This window comes from Homarus americanus, unplaced genomic scaffold (genome assembly GCF_018991925.1).
Source record: "Homarus americanus isolate GMGI-L3 unplaced genomic scaffold, GMGI_Hamer_2.0 scaffold48016, whole genome shotgun sequence".
NCBI classification, from domain to species: Eukaryota; Metazoa; Arthropoda; class Malacostraca; order Decapoda; family Nephropidae; genus Homarus; species Homarus americanus.
The window spans coordinates 1625719-1642200 of NW_024755055.1; the positions used below are offsets into that span (position 1 = coordinate 1625719).

General features: G+C 40.3%; 1 protein-coding gene across 2 annotated transcripts in view; it reads right to left on the bottom strand.

Annotated features, from left to right (window-relative positions):
• Positions 1-16013, bottom strand: part of LOC121856236 (fatty acid synthase-like) — a 31008-nt gene extending 14995 nt beyond the window's left edge. Inside the window, exons 1-20 of one of the 2 annotated variants that reach the window (XM_042351606.1) lie at positions 15865-16013; positions 15380-15535; positions 11702-11849; positions 8564-8716; positions 8230-8403; positions 7864-8071; positions 7067-7298; positions 6439-6573; positions 6139-6234; positions 5304-5765; positions 4593-4829; positions 4076-4268; positions 3525-3754; positions 3064-3190; positions 2631-2805; positions 2153-2251; positions 1813-1969; positions 1372-1542; positions 468-678; positions 122-306 (exon numbers count right to left, since the gene is read on the bottom strand). In XM_042351606.1, coding sequence (XP_042207540.1) covers positions 122-306; positions 468-678; positions 1372-1542; positions 1813-1969; positions 2153-2251; positions 2631-2805; positions 3064-3190; positions 3525-3754; positions 4076-4268; positions 4593-4829; positions 5304-5765; positions 6139-6234; positions 6439-6573; positions 7067-7298; positions 7864-8071; positions 8230-8403; positions 8564-8716; positions 11702-11849; positions 15380-15460 — 3474 coding nt within the window. In that variant the 5' untranslated portion in view covers positions 15461-15535; positions 15865-16013. The other variant, XM_042351607.1, reaches the window with a different exon arrangement.
• Positions 16014-16482: the final 469 nt, after the last annotated feature.

Here is a 16482-nt window from a genome sequence, read left to right on the forward strand (position 1 = left end):
AATTTCCATACCTCATTTGTAATTATTTAATTCTGATGGGATACAGTACCAGCTTAAATATACAGCATACTGTATTAACAATCCATAATGTGAACCAACCCCTTCTAGTCACAATACTTACAAACACTGTTTTGATGTCATCCTCCTTTTTCACATCACCAAGAATTTTGCTGGGATCTACAGTGATTTTGCGTATCCTAGTGGGCAGCATCAGTGCACGTTGCTTGGACCCAACTAAAGAGAACTGAAGCATTGTGTCCAAGAATGCCACCCAGTTCTCCTTCCACATAAGGCTCCCATGGGTACCTAACAAAAGTAAAAAAAAAATATTTAACCTGTATATGATAAATGTTAGATTAAAAGATTGACACCTGCTACACTTCTCCGACCCATACAGTACACAATTGTGCAATGAAACCGAACACTTCAAAATTTGGTTATTTGATTACAGAATGATTTTCACCCACCTTGCAAGTCAGTCTTTGCAATGCCCTGGAAAATGCCTCCATATTGGTATCCCCTAAGTCGAAGTTCCTTGTACACATCCTTCTGCAGTAAGTTTCCTCCATTTTCTTGAGTTGCTGAAGCCAGGAAGTCCACTAGCATCTTGCTCTCAGCTGAATGATCTACTCCGTGGTGGATGCGGCCTGAAGCAGCTACAGAGTCACTTACCACAACCTGCAGAAGCTTAACAGTCAAAACATGTCGCTAGGAAAAAAATGTGTATGTACAGTACTAATTCCACTTACACAAAAATAATAAAAAAAAAGTTCAAAGGCTCATTAGTGGACCCTGTCTATAGAATACTGTACCTCCTACTAATGGAAGAGCTTCAATATGCTAACCGTGTCTACAAAATGGGAACTATCACAGGTAAAATTCACTAGTAAAGCCTTTCTTGTTTATATAAGGTATACTGTACAGGTACTGTACAGTATATCCTACTAGCCCCCAGTGACAAGCAAGGCATATATCTTCAGGGTTTGTTGAAATAAGGAAAACTTGCTGGCAATGAAAACTGAACAGCACAGTATATCAATTATGTGTACAGTAATGTCACCGTTAAAGGAGAAGAGAGATACAAGTCTGGTGATGCGTATCACTATACAGAATGGGAAGTAGAGCAGCAAAATGAAGCAAGTACTAGGTGAAGTGACAAATGTAAAAAGAAAGCACTGTCATCAAAGACAATGAAGGGGATATAATTGTACAGTACACTACTATACACAAAAAGTTTTCAGCCGACATAAGTGTAAACCATAGCCTTTGGGATGCAAGAAAAAATGCATTTTGGAAGTGACAAATTATTAGAAAAAGTATTACATGGAACAAATATGCAACATAAACTTTAAAAAGACATTCATAACTCACCTCAAATTCGCCTTTGATGAGCAGGATTCTGACAGTGAGGGTGGTGGCAGCAGCGCTACTGGAGGAAGAGGACAGGACAGTGGCCTGGTGGAGTGTCACATCACTAAAGGTGACTGGCGTTTCCTCCCACTGTAAACCCTTAAGGCGACACAATGCTTTCCATGCCAACACCTGCAAAGCATAATACCTTTTAATTTTTTACCTTTATCTATCGACAGGGTTATTTATTCAGGTCTTTGAGGAGTAATTCCAAGTACCAGTATTTGATATGCCCAAAATAAATTATGCAAATGCAGAAAAACTGGATCGAGGATTTAAGTTCAAATTTGGAGAGCTGAAGATTATTGCACTCAAAAGCCCACTATAAAGAGTATACCAATAGCTACAAATTTCATCAAAGTTTCTAACAGATACCTCAATGGACAGACTACAGGAACTCACCAAATAACCAGTGGCAGGGTAGATGACACGGCCATCAATAGTGTGACCCTCCAGGTAGCGGTATTCCTCAGACTCCAAGTCCACCTTCACCTCGTACTCTGACCCAGCTGCAGTGGTGTTGAAGCGAGCCACATCCCACTCCTGGCTGTGGTCCCATCTAAAGTAAAAAAAAATACATTTACATGGGTAATTACTGCCTTGATAATCTTTGCTGGCACAATTCATTAACAGTCTGTTCAATGTGAGAAGTACCATACTGTACTGTACATATAATTCTCTTCATTAGTATTTCAGTACCTACCTGTTATAGTAAAGGACAGGGTAAATAATGAGGACTTACCCGATAAGGCTGGCGATGGAGGGGGTGGAAGGGGGAACGGGTGTAGCGAGGGGAGGGTAGAGTGCGCTCACATCCACGCTTACACCTCCCACATACATCCTAAAACAAAAATATTGGTTTGCAACAGATTCTAAATATAAATAGGTAAAGTGCCTTAAGTATCTGAAATAACTAACCAAGGAGACATTCACTGTATTGTATATTGTACAGACATTTCAAGTCTGGTCCCATTAAATATACTGCACTGCACCAGTAGGTTATTAGCATTAATCAATAAATGATAAAGTTGCTAGCTATTCAACTAACATGTTAATTCACTTCATAGCCAGACATAACCAAGTTATCATTTATCGAGTGATTTTTATACAATACAGTAGTTACATTGTAAGTACAGTAATATTAATATTTACCGACTATGTACTGAATCCTATATTGCCAGATCTGGTTTCTCCATAAAGTACTGTACTTATTTACTCACTTGCCAAGTGCTTCTAGGAAGTGGGTCAGGGTGCACTTTGCATCCTTCCTAATAAGAGGGATTGGTGTTGCTTGTGGCAGCGACCTTCTCAGGATGGCTTGCAAGAGACCATGGGGCGACACCTCAACAACCAGAGCCTCCGCAGGAATCTTCTCGAGAGCCTCCGCAAATAGTACTGTAAATTCAATAAAACTACCCTCAGTCTATACTCCAGTATCAAAAATATCTTTCAATGTCAGCAAGATACATATTGTACACAGGAAAACTAAGTTTATACTGACAACAGATGCTTACGGTACAGGTCTCTAATTGCTTTGGAATGCCATTCACTTTTACCTGAATGTATCAAGCATAATTTTAACTATTCATGACTGAAGTTAAGGTTTTCCATCCCTATAAAGATCCAAGTACATGTACTGTATAGTGTACCAACCTGGTGACAGAAGATTATTGACAAGGTAGTCGGCAGAAGCAACATTGACTCCAGGGGCATCCTTGCGCGCCTCTGGCACTGATGAACTCACCCAGCGTGATGACCTCGGCCGGGCACATGGGATCACCTGCACCATAAATACACTTGATAATTTCCCAGTTGCTGTATCAGAATCTTCTACACCCATACATCGCCCTCACTTGACTTCTAATTGTGTTAAACAGGTGAGGAATTCCTTAAAAATAGCAATTCTATAAAACATTACCACTGAATTACTTGGGAAACTTACTCCTCTCTCAAATGTGATTGGCAAGTCAAGGAGAAAAAGCCTCAAAGTAGAAAGAAAAATACAGGACCAACATTACAAGTAAAAATTACTGTATAAAATAATGGCCTATTACTTGTTGGTCTTATTTGTAGTTGCTATGAACTAGCCACAAACATTGCTTAAACTAAAGTACCTTAATCAGTTCTTTTAAGAGGCGTGGTGCAGCAGCCTTCAGTGATGGGTGGTGGAAGGCCACGCCCTCAGAATTGACTGCACGACAGAATATTCCTTCAGCCGACAGCTTTTCCAGCACAGCTTCAATAGCTTCTTTTGGACCAGAGAGAGTGACAGAATCATGGGCGTTATGGCAGGCCACAATAACTCCATCTTTACACCACTTTTCTGCTTCTGCTGCACCCAGACCTGATGAAATAGATCACTATGTACAGTACTGTATAATGAATGGTTTTTGCAATTTACTTTCAGGTCTTCACACAAGTCAGAATGACTAATAAAATAACAGCCACAATAATTACACATTAGACATTTTAAATTAGCTTCGTTATTTAATATGATCATGACCGTCATACATAATATTAGTGACGTTAAAATACCATAAACAAAATTGAATTCATTTTATACACATACTGTACTGTACCAAGTTTGTGATTATTATCTACACAAGTTAACCATTCTGGAGAAACCCAACAAGTCACAATAAAAGAGACAACATCAGTAACTCACCAACAGCAGCCATAGCACCCAGGGGTAGGCTGGCCTCCTGTACAGCTTGGCCTCGCCAGTAAGCTGCCAGAACTGTCTGTTCTGCTGTCAAGGCTCCATCGGTATAGGCACAGCCCAGCTCCCCAACACTGTGACCAACCAACCCAGCTATCTCCTGCACACCAACACACCTCAGCAGGTCCACGAGGCCCACCTTTCATGAGGAAAATAAAACATTAAATGGAAGCAGTACATCCAAGAGAATAAAAGAATTAACTGAGGAGAGAACGGTTTGAATTACAGTACCTGAGGGAGTGTATTAAGGTGTGTAATAGCACTGATTTAATGAACATCTTCATGGATTATGGTTATTGTATTAATAATCTCCATAAATTAACAATAAATGTTAAATCCTTCAATTAATCCACCTAAAATTTAGCATATACAACATGAGCTAGTTTTAAAATAAAACATGATAAAATTTGATAATATACAATGTGATATGGTATGCGCATCAGCCTCATTGCCCCTATCATACCTGCATGGCAGCAATGGCAGAGAAACTTGCTGCTGTTGAAGACATGACTGCAGGGTCTTCGTTGGTCAGAATTTGGGTCAAGTCAAGTCCTAGTGGCTGGAGGGCAGCATGGCACCTTCTGATGGAGGCAACAAAGGTGGGAAGGCGGAGGAGGGCACGGCCACAGGCAGTCCACTGCGAACCCATGCCAGAGAAAACCAGCCAAAGGGGCCGTTGGGTGGGGGAGACACGAGACACCTGCGCAAAACATGATAAAGGACATGAAGCGATATTATTGGTAGAAGTGACGGATGGTCAGTTCATTATTAACCCCAAGTGCCATAATGGGACGAGTTTACGCGTCAAATCAAATCCTAACTCCAGTCATTTCCGATACATACACCTACTGTATAGGTGTCAATAGGGAAGCACTAACTTGCTACTTTATATTCAGAATACCTGTATCATTATTTGTACCTTTTTTCTACACAATTCTCTTCAGTGTGCCGGATGTAAGGCACACTGCTATGACTCCAGGTATTAATATGTGCTATGACTCCAGGTATTAATATGTCCATATGGATGAGAAAAAAATATGGACTAATGTTTCCAATATTTTACAACAATTTTGACAGATTTCTAATAAATGACGAGTAATTCACCTTGCTTTACATCTTTAATATTAATTGTATAAACTACCATTTCACATTCATAACATTACAACTTCCTTACCTGCACCATTTCCTTTTCAGAGTTTATAGTAACAAAACCACGTGCTGGGTGACCGACTGTTGGCATATCCGAGAGTTTATCAATTAGGCCACAGAGTGCTGGGGTGACTTTCCTCCTGACCCCCTCCAACAATGTTGTCACTGCCTCCACAGTGCGTCCAGAAGCCACCACCAACCTTGGCTGATCATTTGAAAGAAATTCATTCATTGAGGAATCCTCTTGTGTGCATTTCCCATTTGCATCCATGGCAAAGTTGCAGTCATCTGACATTATCCCATTAGAGGAAGATGCTGGGTTTATTCTATGAGTGGAGGGGATAAGGACAGATCTTGAATGAGCAGGAGAAGAGGGTTTAGGCAAATCCCCATTGGATTGTAGCAACACATGAACATTGGCACCACCAAATCCGAAGCTGTTCACAGCTGCAAAGCCACCTGACCAAGGTGTGTTCTCACTCACCACCTGCAAAAAATTTAGATTAGAGTAGGACAGTAGACAACATTAAGTCTGCATCTAGTACCAAAATTAAGTTTAGGCAAATGTCAAGAATACATAACACATCAATAGACAGTACTAGATGAAAATAAGAACAGCAGACATGCTGAAGCTATGTATTGCATAGTAGTGGCAGAGGATGTACCTTATCTACTGTATATTATAGATCATAAGCACAAGTCAAAATAGACCACATTACAAATTCTTTCCACATAAAGGTGAGAATTAAGGCATCAGAAACCAAATTAGCGAGATACAGGATGCACAACAGTGATTAATACTACACACGAGTGGTGGTAACTGGCCAGTGTAGTAAAGTACTGTAATGGAAGGTGCGTACCTTGATCCTGCCATCTACCAGAGGAGGAATATCAGGGTTAGGTGTAGAAAAGTGCAGGTTTCCAGGTAACTCCTTTCTCTGCATTGCTAGCAGTACCTGAACAACATAATACTGTATGGTTTATCAAACATTTCAAAATATTAAAAATTAATGGAACTGTCATCTCAGTAAGAACAGGCTTTTATAGCAGGTAATATATCAGTACTATACTGTATATCAAAAGAATGATCAGGAAAGTACTGTATGTACTGCATAGTATTTAGATATTACTGATCAGATTTAAGGCAGAGGTGAACTGACCTTCACTATGGAGCAGAGGCCAGAGGCAGGTTCTGAGTGGCCCATGTTAGACTTGACAGAGCCCATAAGGAGTGGGGTTGAACGACCAGCACAGAACACCTCGGCTAGAGCACCCACCTCTTGTGGATCACCAGCCTGAGGATACCAAATGGAAGTTAATTTTGCTCTTCACAAAACCCTCATCATTTATGATGGTATTTAAGTAATATCAAGACACTTCAGTTTAGTACTGTACATGGTTCTCATGGTGAACTAGCTGCAAATAACCAAGTCAGCCAACAACTAGACCAGTTCATTTTATTCCAACATACCCTGTACTCTTGATGAAAAACTGTTGAACCACTATAACAATCTCAAACAATTACCAATTACCGATAATGTTTGTGTCGACCAATTGTTTAAGTTTTAATTCAAAAGCCAGACCTAGATTCAAACCTCTCAAATTGTGATCCTATCTAAACATTTAGTGAAGACCATGTACTGTACACAAGTGAAAACAGGAAGTGCTTATTGAGCTTAAAGTAGCAGTTTTATTGAAAGTCAAGATCTGGCCCAACTGTCCTCAAAATGAAGGAATCCTACAATTTACAAAATTAAGATTGAGAATAAGAATTAATGCAGGGCCAACCTTGGTGCCTGTTCCATGGGCCTCCACATATGATACATCCAAGGGAGAGATGCCTGCAAGGTTGTAGACATCCTGTAGCAATTCTCTCTGTACTTTGCCCGATGGAAACGTGACACCCTCATCCTTGTTGCCGTCTGTGTTGGCACGTGCATGTACCACATGGGCATACACCCTGCGGGCCTCAGTGGCTCGCTGCAGAAAGATCACAACTGCTGCCTCACTTCTCACGTACCTGAAGCATACACCTTCAATTTATTAAGCACTCCTAATACAAGAACAATGCATATCTTGCTTTTTACCTTTTAGAAATCAAGTACTGTATTGAACATGCTACCCATACACCATTGGATTAATTTGTCCAATTGCAAGTTCACCTTTCCTATTGATTTTTTGTGGGTTTCTCTGGGATCTTTGTTTTGGTTACGGTGTAATCAAATTACTGTATAATGAAAGCAAGTATTAAAATGACGAGGTTCTCGGCTAAGCAAAAAATGACTTCTCAAACACACATACAGAACACCACAAAGCAGGATTTTAGGATTCTGAAGGTACAGTAGCATTTAAGACAATATTCTCAGTATGAGCAACTCTTACTTAAGGCTATAACTTGTAATACAATGGGTTAATGGGAGAGCCTAGTTCCATTCAGCACCCCCTGCATCTGCCACTGTAAACTACTCACCAAGCTACTATCACTTGCCATTCTCTCAATTTCAGTATTTGCATTAAATACCATAGAACTAATTCAGATTTTCAGATTCCACGAGTGACTAATCATCAACGCGACTAAAACTGACCCGTTGCCGGTGGCATCGAAGGATTTGCACTTGCCATCTGAAGCAAGCATATTGAGGGCATGGAACTGCATGGAGTTCTGTGGCTTGAGGGTGAGATTTGTGCCTCCCACTATTGCCGCCTCAACCTCCCCTTCACTCACGGCTGACCATGCCGTCTGCAGTGCCACCATGGAGGACGAGCACGCAGTGTCGATGGCAAAGCTTGGGCCTGAAGATGTACAGTATATCATTTTGGTTTTATTTTTACATTTCACAAAGGTACAGTGTACAGCATACTAAATATAAATTAGAATTACTAATTAATGATAAAATAAGGAAATTGGATAAACTATAAATCAAGAGAATTCCACTCTGGTGACAACTCACCCTTAAAGTCAAAGGTGTAGGAGATTCTGTTGGGGAACATGGCACGGCAGCAACCAGTGAGGGCATAACCCGATACATTGGCAGGGTCAGCAGTCCACGCCTCCTCACTCTCACTGCTGCTCACACCCATGTAAACACCAACACGACGCCCACGCAGCTCACTTGGGTTCATACCTGGAAAATAATTCAAAGTAAAAAACTCTTCATAACGTTTTGTTTAAATTCTTCCCTCTAAAGGAAAAACACATTTAGTTTCTTATTAAATTTCAATTAATTGTTGTCATATCTGTTCTAAAGAGCAATTATTTGTGAGCACATCATCCAGTAGACTCACCAGCATCAAGGATAGCTTCATATGTCAGCTCCAGCAGGAGGCGGAGCTGGGGGTCCATGGCATGGGCCTGGCGGGGGGAAACACTGAAGAAGGCGCTGTCAAAGTGGGCAAGGTCAGGCAGCTTGCCCGAGCGTCGAGGCAGCCCATGAGCACCTGCAAAAAATGGGTCAAGGTTGGGGTCATCATCTCAGCAGAGTCCAGTACTTTAGTTTTCTCAATATCTTTGTGGACGATGGTTCTTCTCTGCTCGTCATGAAAATAATTTAACTGACTAGAAAATAATTTCTGGAAAGTTCTTCACTTATGACACTACTACACAAACCTTGAGATCAAGTTAATCCATTGCTTTTTAATTGATGAGCTCCTTTTAATAACAAAGTGGGAAACCTCATTTTTTTATGCCAAATTCTGTACTTGAGCCACATTACTGTACCTTCAGTTACCTAAATTATGTAAAATGTACAGTACATTACAGTACAGTAAAGGGTTTCAGGTTAGTAAACATTAAAACTGGCAGGCTGCAACATTATGTCAAGAGCTATTGTACTGTGCAGTATTAGAACACTTGAATAATCTAAGGACAAGGATAATACAGTACAGTATTGTACTAAGAAAAACAACATACAACATAATGCAAAGCCTCATTGATGGGATTTCGCAACTCAAGTCCCACACTCAATGTTAAGCAAACCTGAACATGTCAGGGATGGTCACACGAGAACAAAAACATTTTTAATCTTCCATGGCAACCCACACTGTGGTCTGGTTAGCAAAAACTACCAATTTATTGGAGGTTATTACTAGCATTTGATAGAAGCTTTTTACTAAAAAAAAAGATAATTGCACAAAATATGAAAAAAACAAAACTACTGTACTCCAATATTCTGAACTTGCCTAATAGAAGTCTTCATGATGCTCTGGTGTTGACAAAAGGTAAATGTTAATGTCTGTCAACAATGAATTAAGTTGTGTAATTTGCAGAGCACTTGACAATACAATACGGTACATGTAGAGTATTCGGAAACTTCGATTGGCTATCTGCTCGGCAAGTTACACTAAAAAAAAAACTTGTGGTCTTACATTTTTAATGAAATCTGAAATCGTAAACGTGTCCCAACTGTCTTCTGTTTAATGTATACAGTTACAGTACAGTAAAAAGAAATGCACATTATTTTGACAACTTGGTCTCACTTTCACTTAAAACACTTTACACTACAAACCATTATCAAGTTCCTAAAACTCCTTCAGAAAACAATCTATACAAAATTATAAACCTTCAACATTTTATCTAGTTATCACATTTTACTAGACTTCAAACCTTACTATAAACTGTACCATCGTCACACGACCCTAGCAAAGTTTTCACCAGAACTTATTCACTTCCTCTCCATCAAAAAATAAATAAGACCTCAGACATACACACGTCAACATTGTACAGTAGTAATTATTTTACAATCACGTTAATGCTCTCGCATTCACCATCCTTCCCCACACTAAAAAAAATAATAGAAATTTATGTACAGAAACAACGTTCATCCGCTTTCGTGCATTTTGTCATGACTTACATAAGAACATAAGGAGTCTGCAATAGGCAGGTTGGCCTGTGCATGGCAGCTCCTGTCGAGTTACTACCACTCTCTATCATCCATGAATCTATCTAGCCTCCTTTTGAAACTTTCCAGAGTTCCCACACTTAATACAAAGTTGCTAAGCTTGTTCCACTCGTCCACCACCCTATTTGTGAACCAGTTTCTTCCTATCTCCCTCCTAAACCTAAACTTATCCAACTTGAATCCGTTGTTCCGAGTCCTATCCTGCTCGGATATTATAAGAACTTTATCTATATCCCCTTTATTGATTCCTTTCACCCACTTAAATACTTCTATCATATCACCCCGCACTCTTCGTCTTTCTAGGGAATGCAAGTTAAGTTTCTTTAACCTATCCTGATATGGAAGGTTTCTAAGTCCCGGAGTCATTTTCGTCATTCTTCGCTGCACCGACAATAGTGAATTTATATCCATTCTATAATAGGGGCACCAGAACTGAACCGCATAATCGAGGTGCGGCCTGACTAGCGCAAGATATAGTTGCAATAAGACCTCTGCACTCTTGTTACTTACACTTCTAGATATAAAACCCAATACTGTACTCTGTTTGCCTTATTTCGAACATTAACGCACTGTTTTCTAGGCCGTAGGTTCGGGCTTACAAGTACCCCTAGGTCTCTTTCACAAGTCGACTTCTCTAGGTTGATGTTGTTAAGGCTGTATACATTATAAGTATTTGTTCTTCCAATATTAAGTACGCTGCACTTGCTGGTGTTGAATTTCATTTGCCATTTTTCAGACCACCCCTGCAGTTTATTTAGATCCTCCTGTAATGCATTTGCCAAGTACTGACCCCTGGGGAACCCCACTGGTTACACGGCCCCACTCAGATTTAACACCATCTACGCCGACCCTCTGCGTTCTATCGGTGAGCCATGATTTTATCCAATTTAAAACTTTCCCCTCGATACCATGAGCCTTAATTTTTCTTAGAAGCCTCTGATGCGGTACTCTGTCAAATGCTTTGCGAAAGTCTAAGTAAATAACATCGTAATTTTCGTCATTATCTACAACCTCGAAGACTTTCATAAAAAACGTTAGCAGATTTGTTAGACAAGATTCTCCCTTTGTAAACCCATGTTGAGAGTCGCAGATTAATTTGCTTTTCTCTTGATGCGATCGGATGCTATCTGCTATAATTGATGAAAGAAATTTCCCCACTACTGACGTCAAACTGATCGGCCGGTAATTTGACGCTGATGCTCTGTCTCCCTTTTTGAATATGGGTACTACATTTGCCTGTTTCCACAAGTCTGGCACAACTCCAGTGTCTAATGATTTTGTAAATAAGTTTACGAGGGGTCCGCTAATCTGTTCCCTACACTCTTTCAAGTAAACCAATTCTGAAGCAAACCAAAGGAGTCAACCAGACGTTGGTTGGATCTTGTGGTCCCTCAAATTACCTGACAATTCATATTTTACTCATTCCTCCTCCAATGAAGATTTAGTCGAAACATATCAAGAAAGGGCCTGGTGAATCTCAACGAAATGAACCATTCCGATACAAAAAAAAAAAAACAATACTGACCAGGAGTCCACCGTCGGCCGTCCTCTGTGACCATGTCGACCCCGTTGTACAGGTTGTAGGCGAACTCCTCGACGCTGTTGCTCTCTGGGAAGCGACCGGACATGCCGCTCACCGCCACTCCTTCTCGCCGCATAGCACCGGCAGAGCTCTGTTAACGTGAGGGATATAAATCACCATTAATACGTAATTATGTACAGTACCTTTAAAATAATGCGCTGTACTTTGTTATATATAAACCTTGTTACTCTTAATTACCTATTGGTCTATTGATAATGGCTACCTGTACTAAGATAACCAATAGCGTTTTCTATACGGTATACAATACAGTACCCGACCCGTCAGTACTGATAAACACGCTTATTGTTTATCGATATACTGTACGTACGTAATTACTAGGCGGGTTGGCCGGCTTCGTCAGTATATGGAAGGACAGGAGATAGTGCACTACCTCTGATGCCTTCTGCACCACCCTAGCAAATTAAGCTGTTCAAAACTGTCAATCCACGGGCGTGGTTGTCAGACCCGCGCCTTTAGGGACCAATAGTGCCCCCCCCCCCCCACCATACTTCAACTACCTTCAAAACTAAAAATGCGCAAGGAAAACACACAATACTTCATATAAATACAATACTGCACTTTTAAGCCACTTAACGAAACCAAATCCACAAATAGTTTAGATTCTACTGCCATGTATAGGAGACGAGATAACTATATATTTACACGATATATTACCAATACTCTTGCAAGCCAACGTGTATCTACACCAGAAAAAGGTTCTGTATACACAACCAATCGCCACCGTACACGATATGATGCCAAGTACACAAAAGTATTTATACTCCATACCCATTGACTCGCCACATGCATCAGTTTAATTTATTGTGTTCGGTTTTTCGTGGGATGTACAGTTTTAGCTCACGTTTTAATGGTTGAATCATATTTACGATCTTTCTTGTTCATGCACTAGGGTTTAAATGTCATCGACCTCTGCATATACATAAAAAATGGAATGTTTAAAACCAACAAAAACTATTAATTACCACCGTCACCATCCACTCTCTCCCGGAAAAACACACTAGAGGTTGTTGCTCTCCCTAACAATTGGTTAAGTGTGAACGCGGCTCCCTTACTGCCTACTGTAATGAGACAAAACTCACAAGAGGATTTTACATACAAGTAGAATATCTATAGTAGAAGGAATGTAAAGAGAGGAAAAGCTTGGTAGCGTGGCCGGGATGCTATTTACAATGTCAATACACATATCTTACGTTCTTAAAGGGACAACTTCTCAAACACCTCTTCGATACAACTATTTATTAATTCACTCAATGACATGGACTGGTTAATATCATTATTATATTGGGGTACTACCACATTATGTTACGTTACTCGGCACTGACTCTCGGACACATGAATGAATACACTTCCCACAGTAGGTAACTCACCCTAGGGACCGCTCTGACAAGGACTCACGTGAGAACTCGTAACAATGGTTTTAAATTAGACAAATTTAGATTTAGGCGCGAAATAGGTAAACACTGGTTTGGTAACAGTAGTGGATGAATGGAACAAGTTACCAAATATCATCATTAACTCGAATACGCTGGATAGCTTCAAACATAGGTTGGATGCTTATATGAGCAATAAGGGTTGGGTGTAAATGGGACTGCCCAGTATGGGCCAAAAAGCCCGCTGCAGTTTCCTCCATTCTTATGTAACCTGACGTAGGCCCAGCGGGTGCTTGGCTGTGACTCTGCTTAGCCGGTGACGTCGGGAAGCCCCCCGGGTGAGTGACCAGAATGACCACTCAATGACCAATATGAGCCGAATAGCAACCAGAATGAACCCGTGGGCTTTTTTTTTTGTAGGAATATTACCTACGCGGACCTTAAGCTAAAATGCTAGTCCACCTAACCGGTGGGCAGGACTGCCGAGCCTTTATATGGGGGCTCACAGCCGGCGTTCGACCTAAGCCAATTAATACTAAACTGATTAGATCTGGACAGCTGTGGTCATGCCCAGGTGTGTCTTGGTAGGTCAGGTCAGTAACTCAAGTCATTAGCGGGCGAGGTCAGGTCCCTTGGGTCATGGGGTGTGTCCACCTGGTATGTTCGGGTACCAGGAGGTCTCTACACACTCTCTGTTATATGTGTTATACTTCCCTGGGCTTGTAAGCTATGATCTGATATTCAATCATTACACTACCAACTTTTCGGAAATAAATCATTTGAAAGTTATATAATCTATCCTTGGCTACATTTTAAGAGCTTCTGTGTGCAGGTTCGGTGCTAAAAGGTACCCATGCCTCGCCAAAAAACTTACACCCTCAAACCACACAAACTTCTTCACAAGTTTTTACTGCCAGCATATTTCACGCGTTCGGAGCCCAGGTATGACCAGTCCGTTTTCGAGTTTCCTTCTAGTTAAAAGCGAAATGTTCAGTCATACGGAGCGACAAGAGGAAGTAGTAATGATGAACATAAGGGGGCCTAAAAAGCCTATTAACTTTAGTCGGTCAGATTGGGCTCTTATTTACAGTAACTGACTTTCAACCCAAATAATGTATTGTACACAGCGTTTCCATTTACAAACATATAGATAATTCATATTTCCATCTATATTTCTGTCGCGTTCGCTTCATCTTTTCCCTAGTTACCCTTCAACAATCTTAACGTTTATTGCAAACGTTTTCTATGACCAGCCACTCCCTAGCCTTCACCTGATCCTCCTACTCCCCAAACTTGGAATCTCGGCCATTCTACGCTGAACCCAAAATACACTTGGCACACTTTTTGAAGATATTTCCCAGAGTGTAATTTAATTCATTCTACTTTCTTTGGAAGATGAAACTAAACGCCATTAATTTTAGCTCAATGCATTTGTTCTAAATTTATTATTAACGGTTTCAAGTAGTAGTTATTTTGCTTTATTATCAAAACGTTTTAAGGATATATGTTGTCGCTTAACTTTATCAAATGTACTAGTTCTAAGTTTAGCAAGCACGCGATCTTAAGATGGGCAAAATTTCAAGTTCGGGCAGGGGATTACCGGCATTTTGATAGCGGCAACTGTCAGACGAGCAGACACTGCCAGTTCGTTCAACAAGCTCTTAGTACACATGAATTGTCAATACTTATAAGTTGCCTCTTAAAGTTATGTTTAACAAAAATAGTACCAAGATTAACATTTGAACACGTCTATTCAAATTTAACTACTTTTTATACATAGTACCGTACAAGACACAGAAATTGCAAGCAACTGTAAATGAGCTAACGATTATCGAGGTATTGCAACAAAACAAAATTGGCTTTCCATAAACTTTCCAAGCAAGCATTCTTGTCACTATTGTATTTAGCACATACCTGGCAGCAGCAGCTCAACTGTATAACAATCAAACTTTCTTGTCAGTAACAACCATTAACCAACATATTAAACGACTATAGATGAACCAATCCAACAATAGTTATAATTATAGGTTTCCGGCTACCTAACCTAGATCTAACGTGACCCAATAAAACCAAATATCCCCAATACTTAACCAAATCTTTACTTAACAACAACCTTACTTCAAACATCGCTAAATCTAACGCTGTGCAAATAATTAAAGTTAGTAAATCAACAAGCAACAACATACTACCAAAAAAAATTATTCACACCAATAAACATGAGGAAACTAACCTTTTTGCCATTGGTTAAAGAAGATATCATGTGGGGGTGAGTTGGTTTGGTGTCTGGCAAGGTCTCGGCGTAAGCAGGCATGGTGGTGGTGGTGACTCGGGTGTTAATAATTTACTTGTAGTGCAGCAACGATACTCACGAGGGTTATAAATACATCTGAAATAGAACAACACTTGATCAGAGTTTATATTAACAATCCCCCGAGATGTTGTCACTTATGTACAGTACAGTATTTCAAGCAACTGTCTGAATAGTTATGCTCGAATGACTGATTTCCAAGTGAATAAATATCTTCACACATTTCATATGAGTGTAGGTCGTCAGTGACAACTAGACGATGCGATCTATTCCTCAAAATGTGTTTGTATTTTGGCGAGCCGAAACTTGAACTTGCAACGGTAAATAAACAATGTTTTTTCCGGGGAAATTCAGGGAAGCTTTCCAACACCTTCACATTCCCACTCAATACTACTCAACCTACTTACATAAGTTAGAGATCACTATGTTTTCTAGTTTTCACGCAGTACTGTAGATCAGGCTTTTCGTGTTATCCTCGTGAATACGCCTTGTGCACTGGAACACCATTTGCCGCTCCTGCTTTATAGTGTCTTTAAACATCAATTTCCAGGCGGGACTCGGACGAGGTGGCACCACGTCGCTACAGCCAATCAGCGCACGCTAACCTGTGACGTAATCACACACGAACGCCTCAGCCAATCAGCGAGCGAGTACGACCTGAAGCCGCCCCGCCATGTTTGTATGGCGTGATGCGCCGGGGAAAAGTTTCACAGCATTCAGCATGGAGACCCGCTATTGATCGATGACGCATGTCATAACCCAGAGCGATAAATGACCTCAGGTTGATAAGAGTCTAGTTCATGACCAGGATTACACTATTTAGCCCATACACATGAATGTTCCGTAAATTATCGTTCAGAGGTTTATTGACCTGAATTTTCACTTTCAGGTAAGTAGGCAATGACAACGAACGTAGGAAACAGAAATAATAAAAACTACTTCATAAAAAGGGGCGTAGTTGATGGATATTGTCATGAAATGTGAATGAATGAACGAGAACATACACTAATGACCGTGAAAATAAA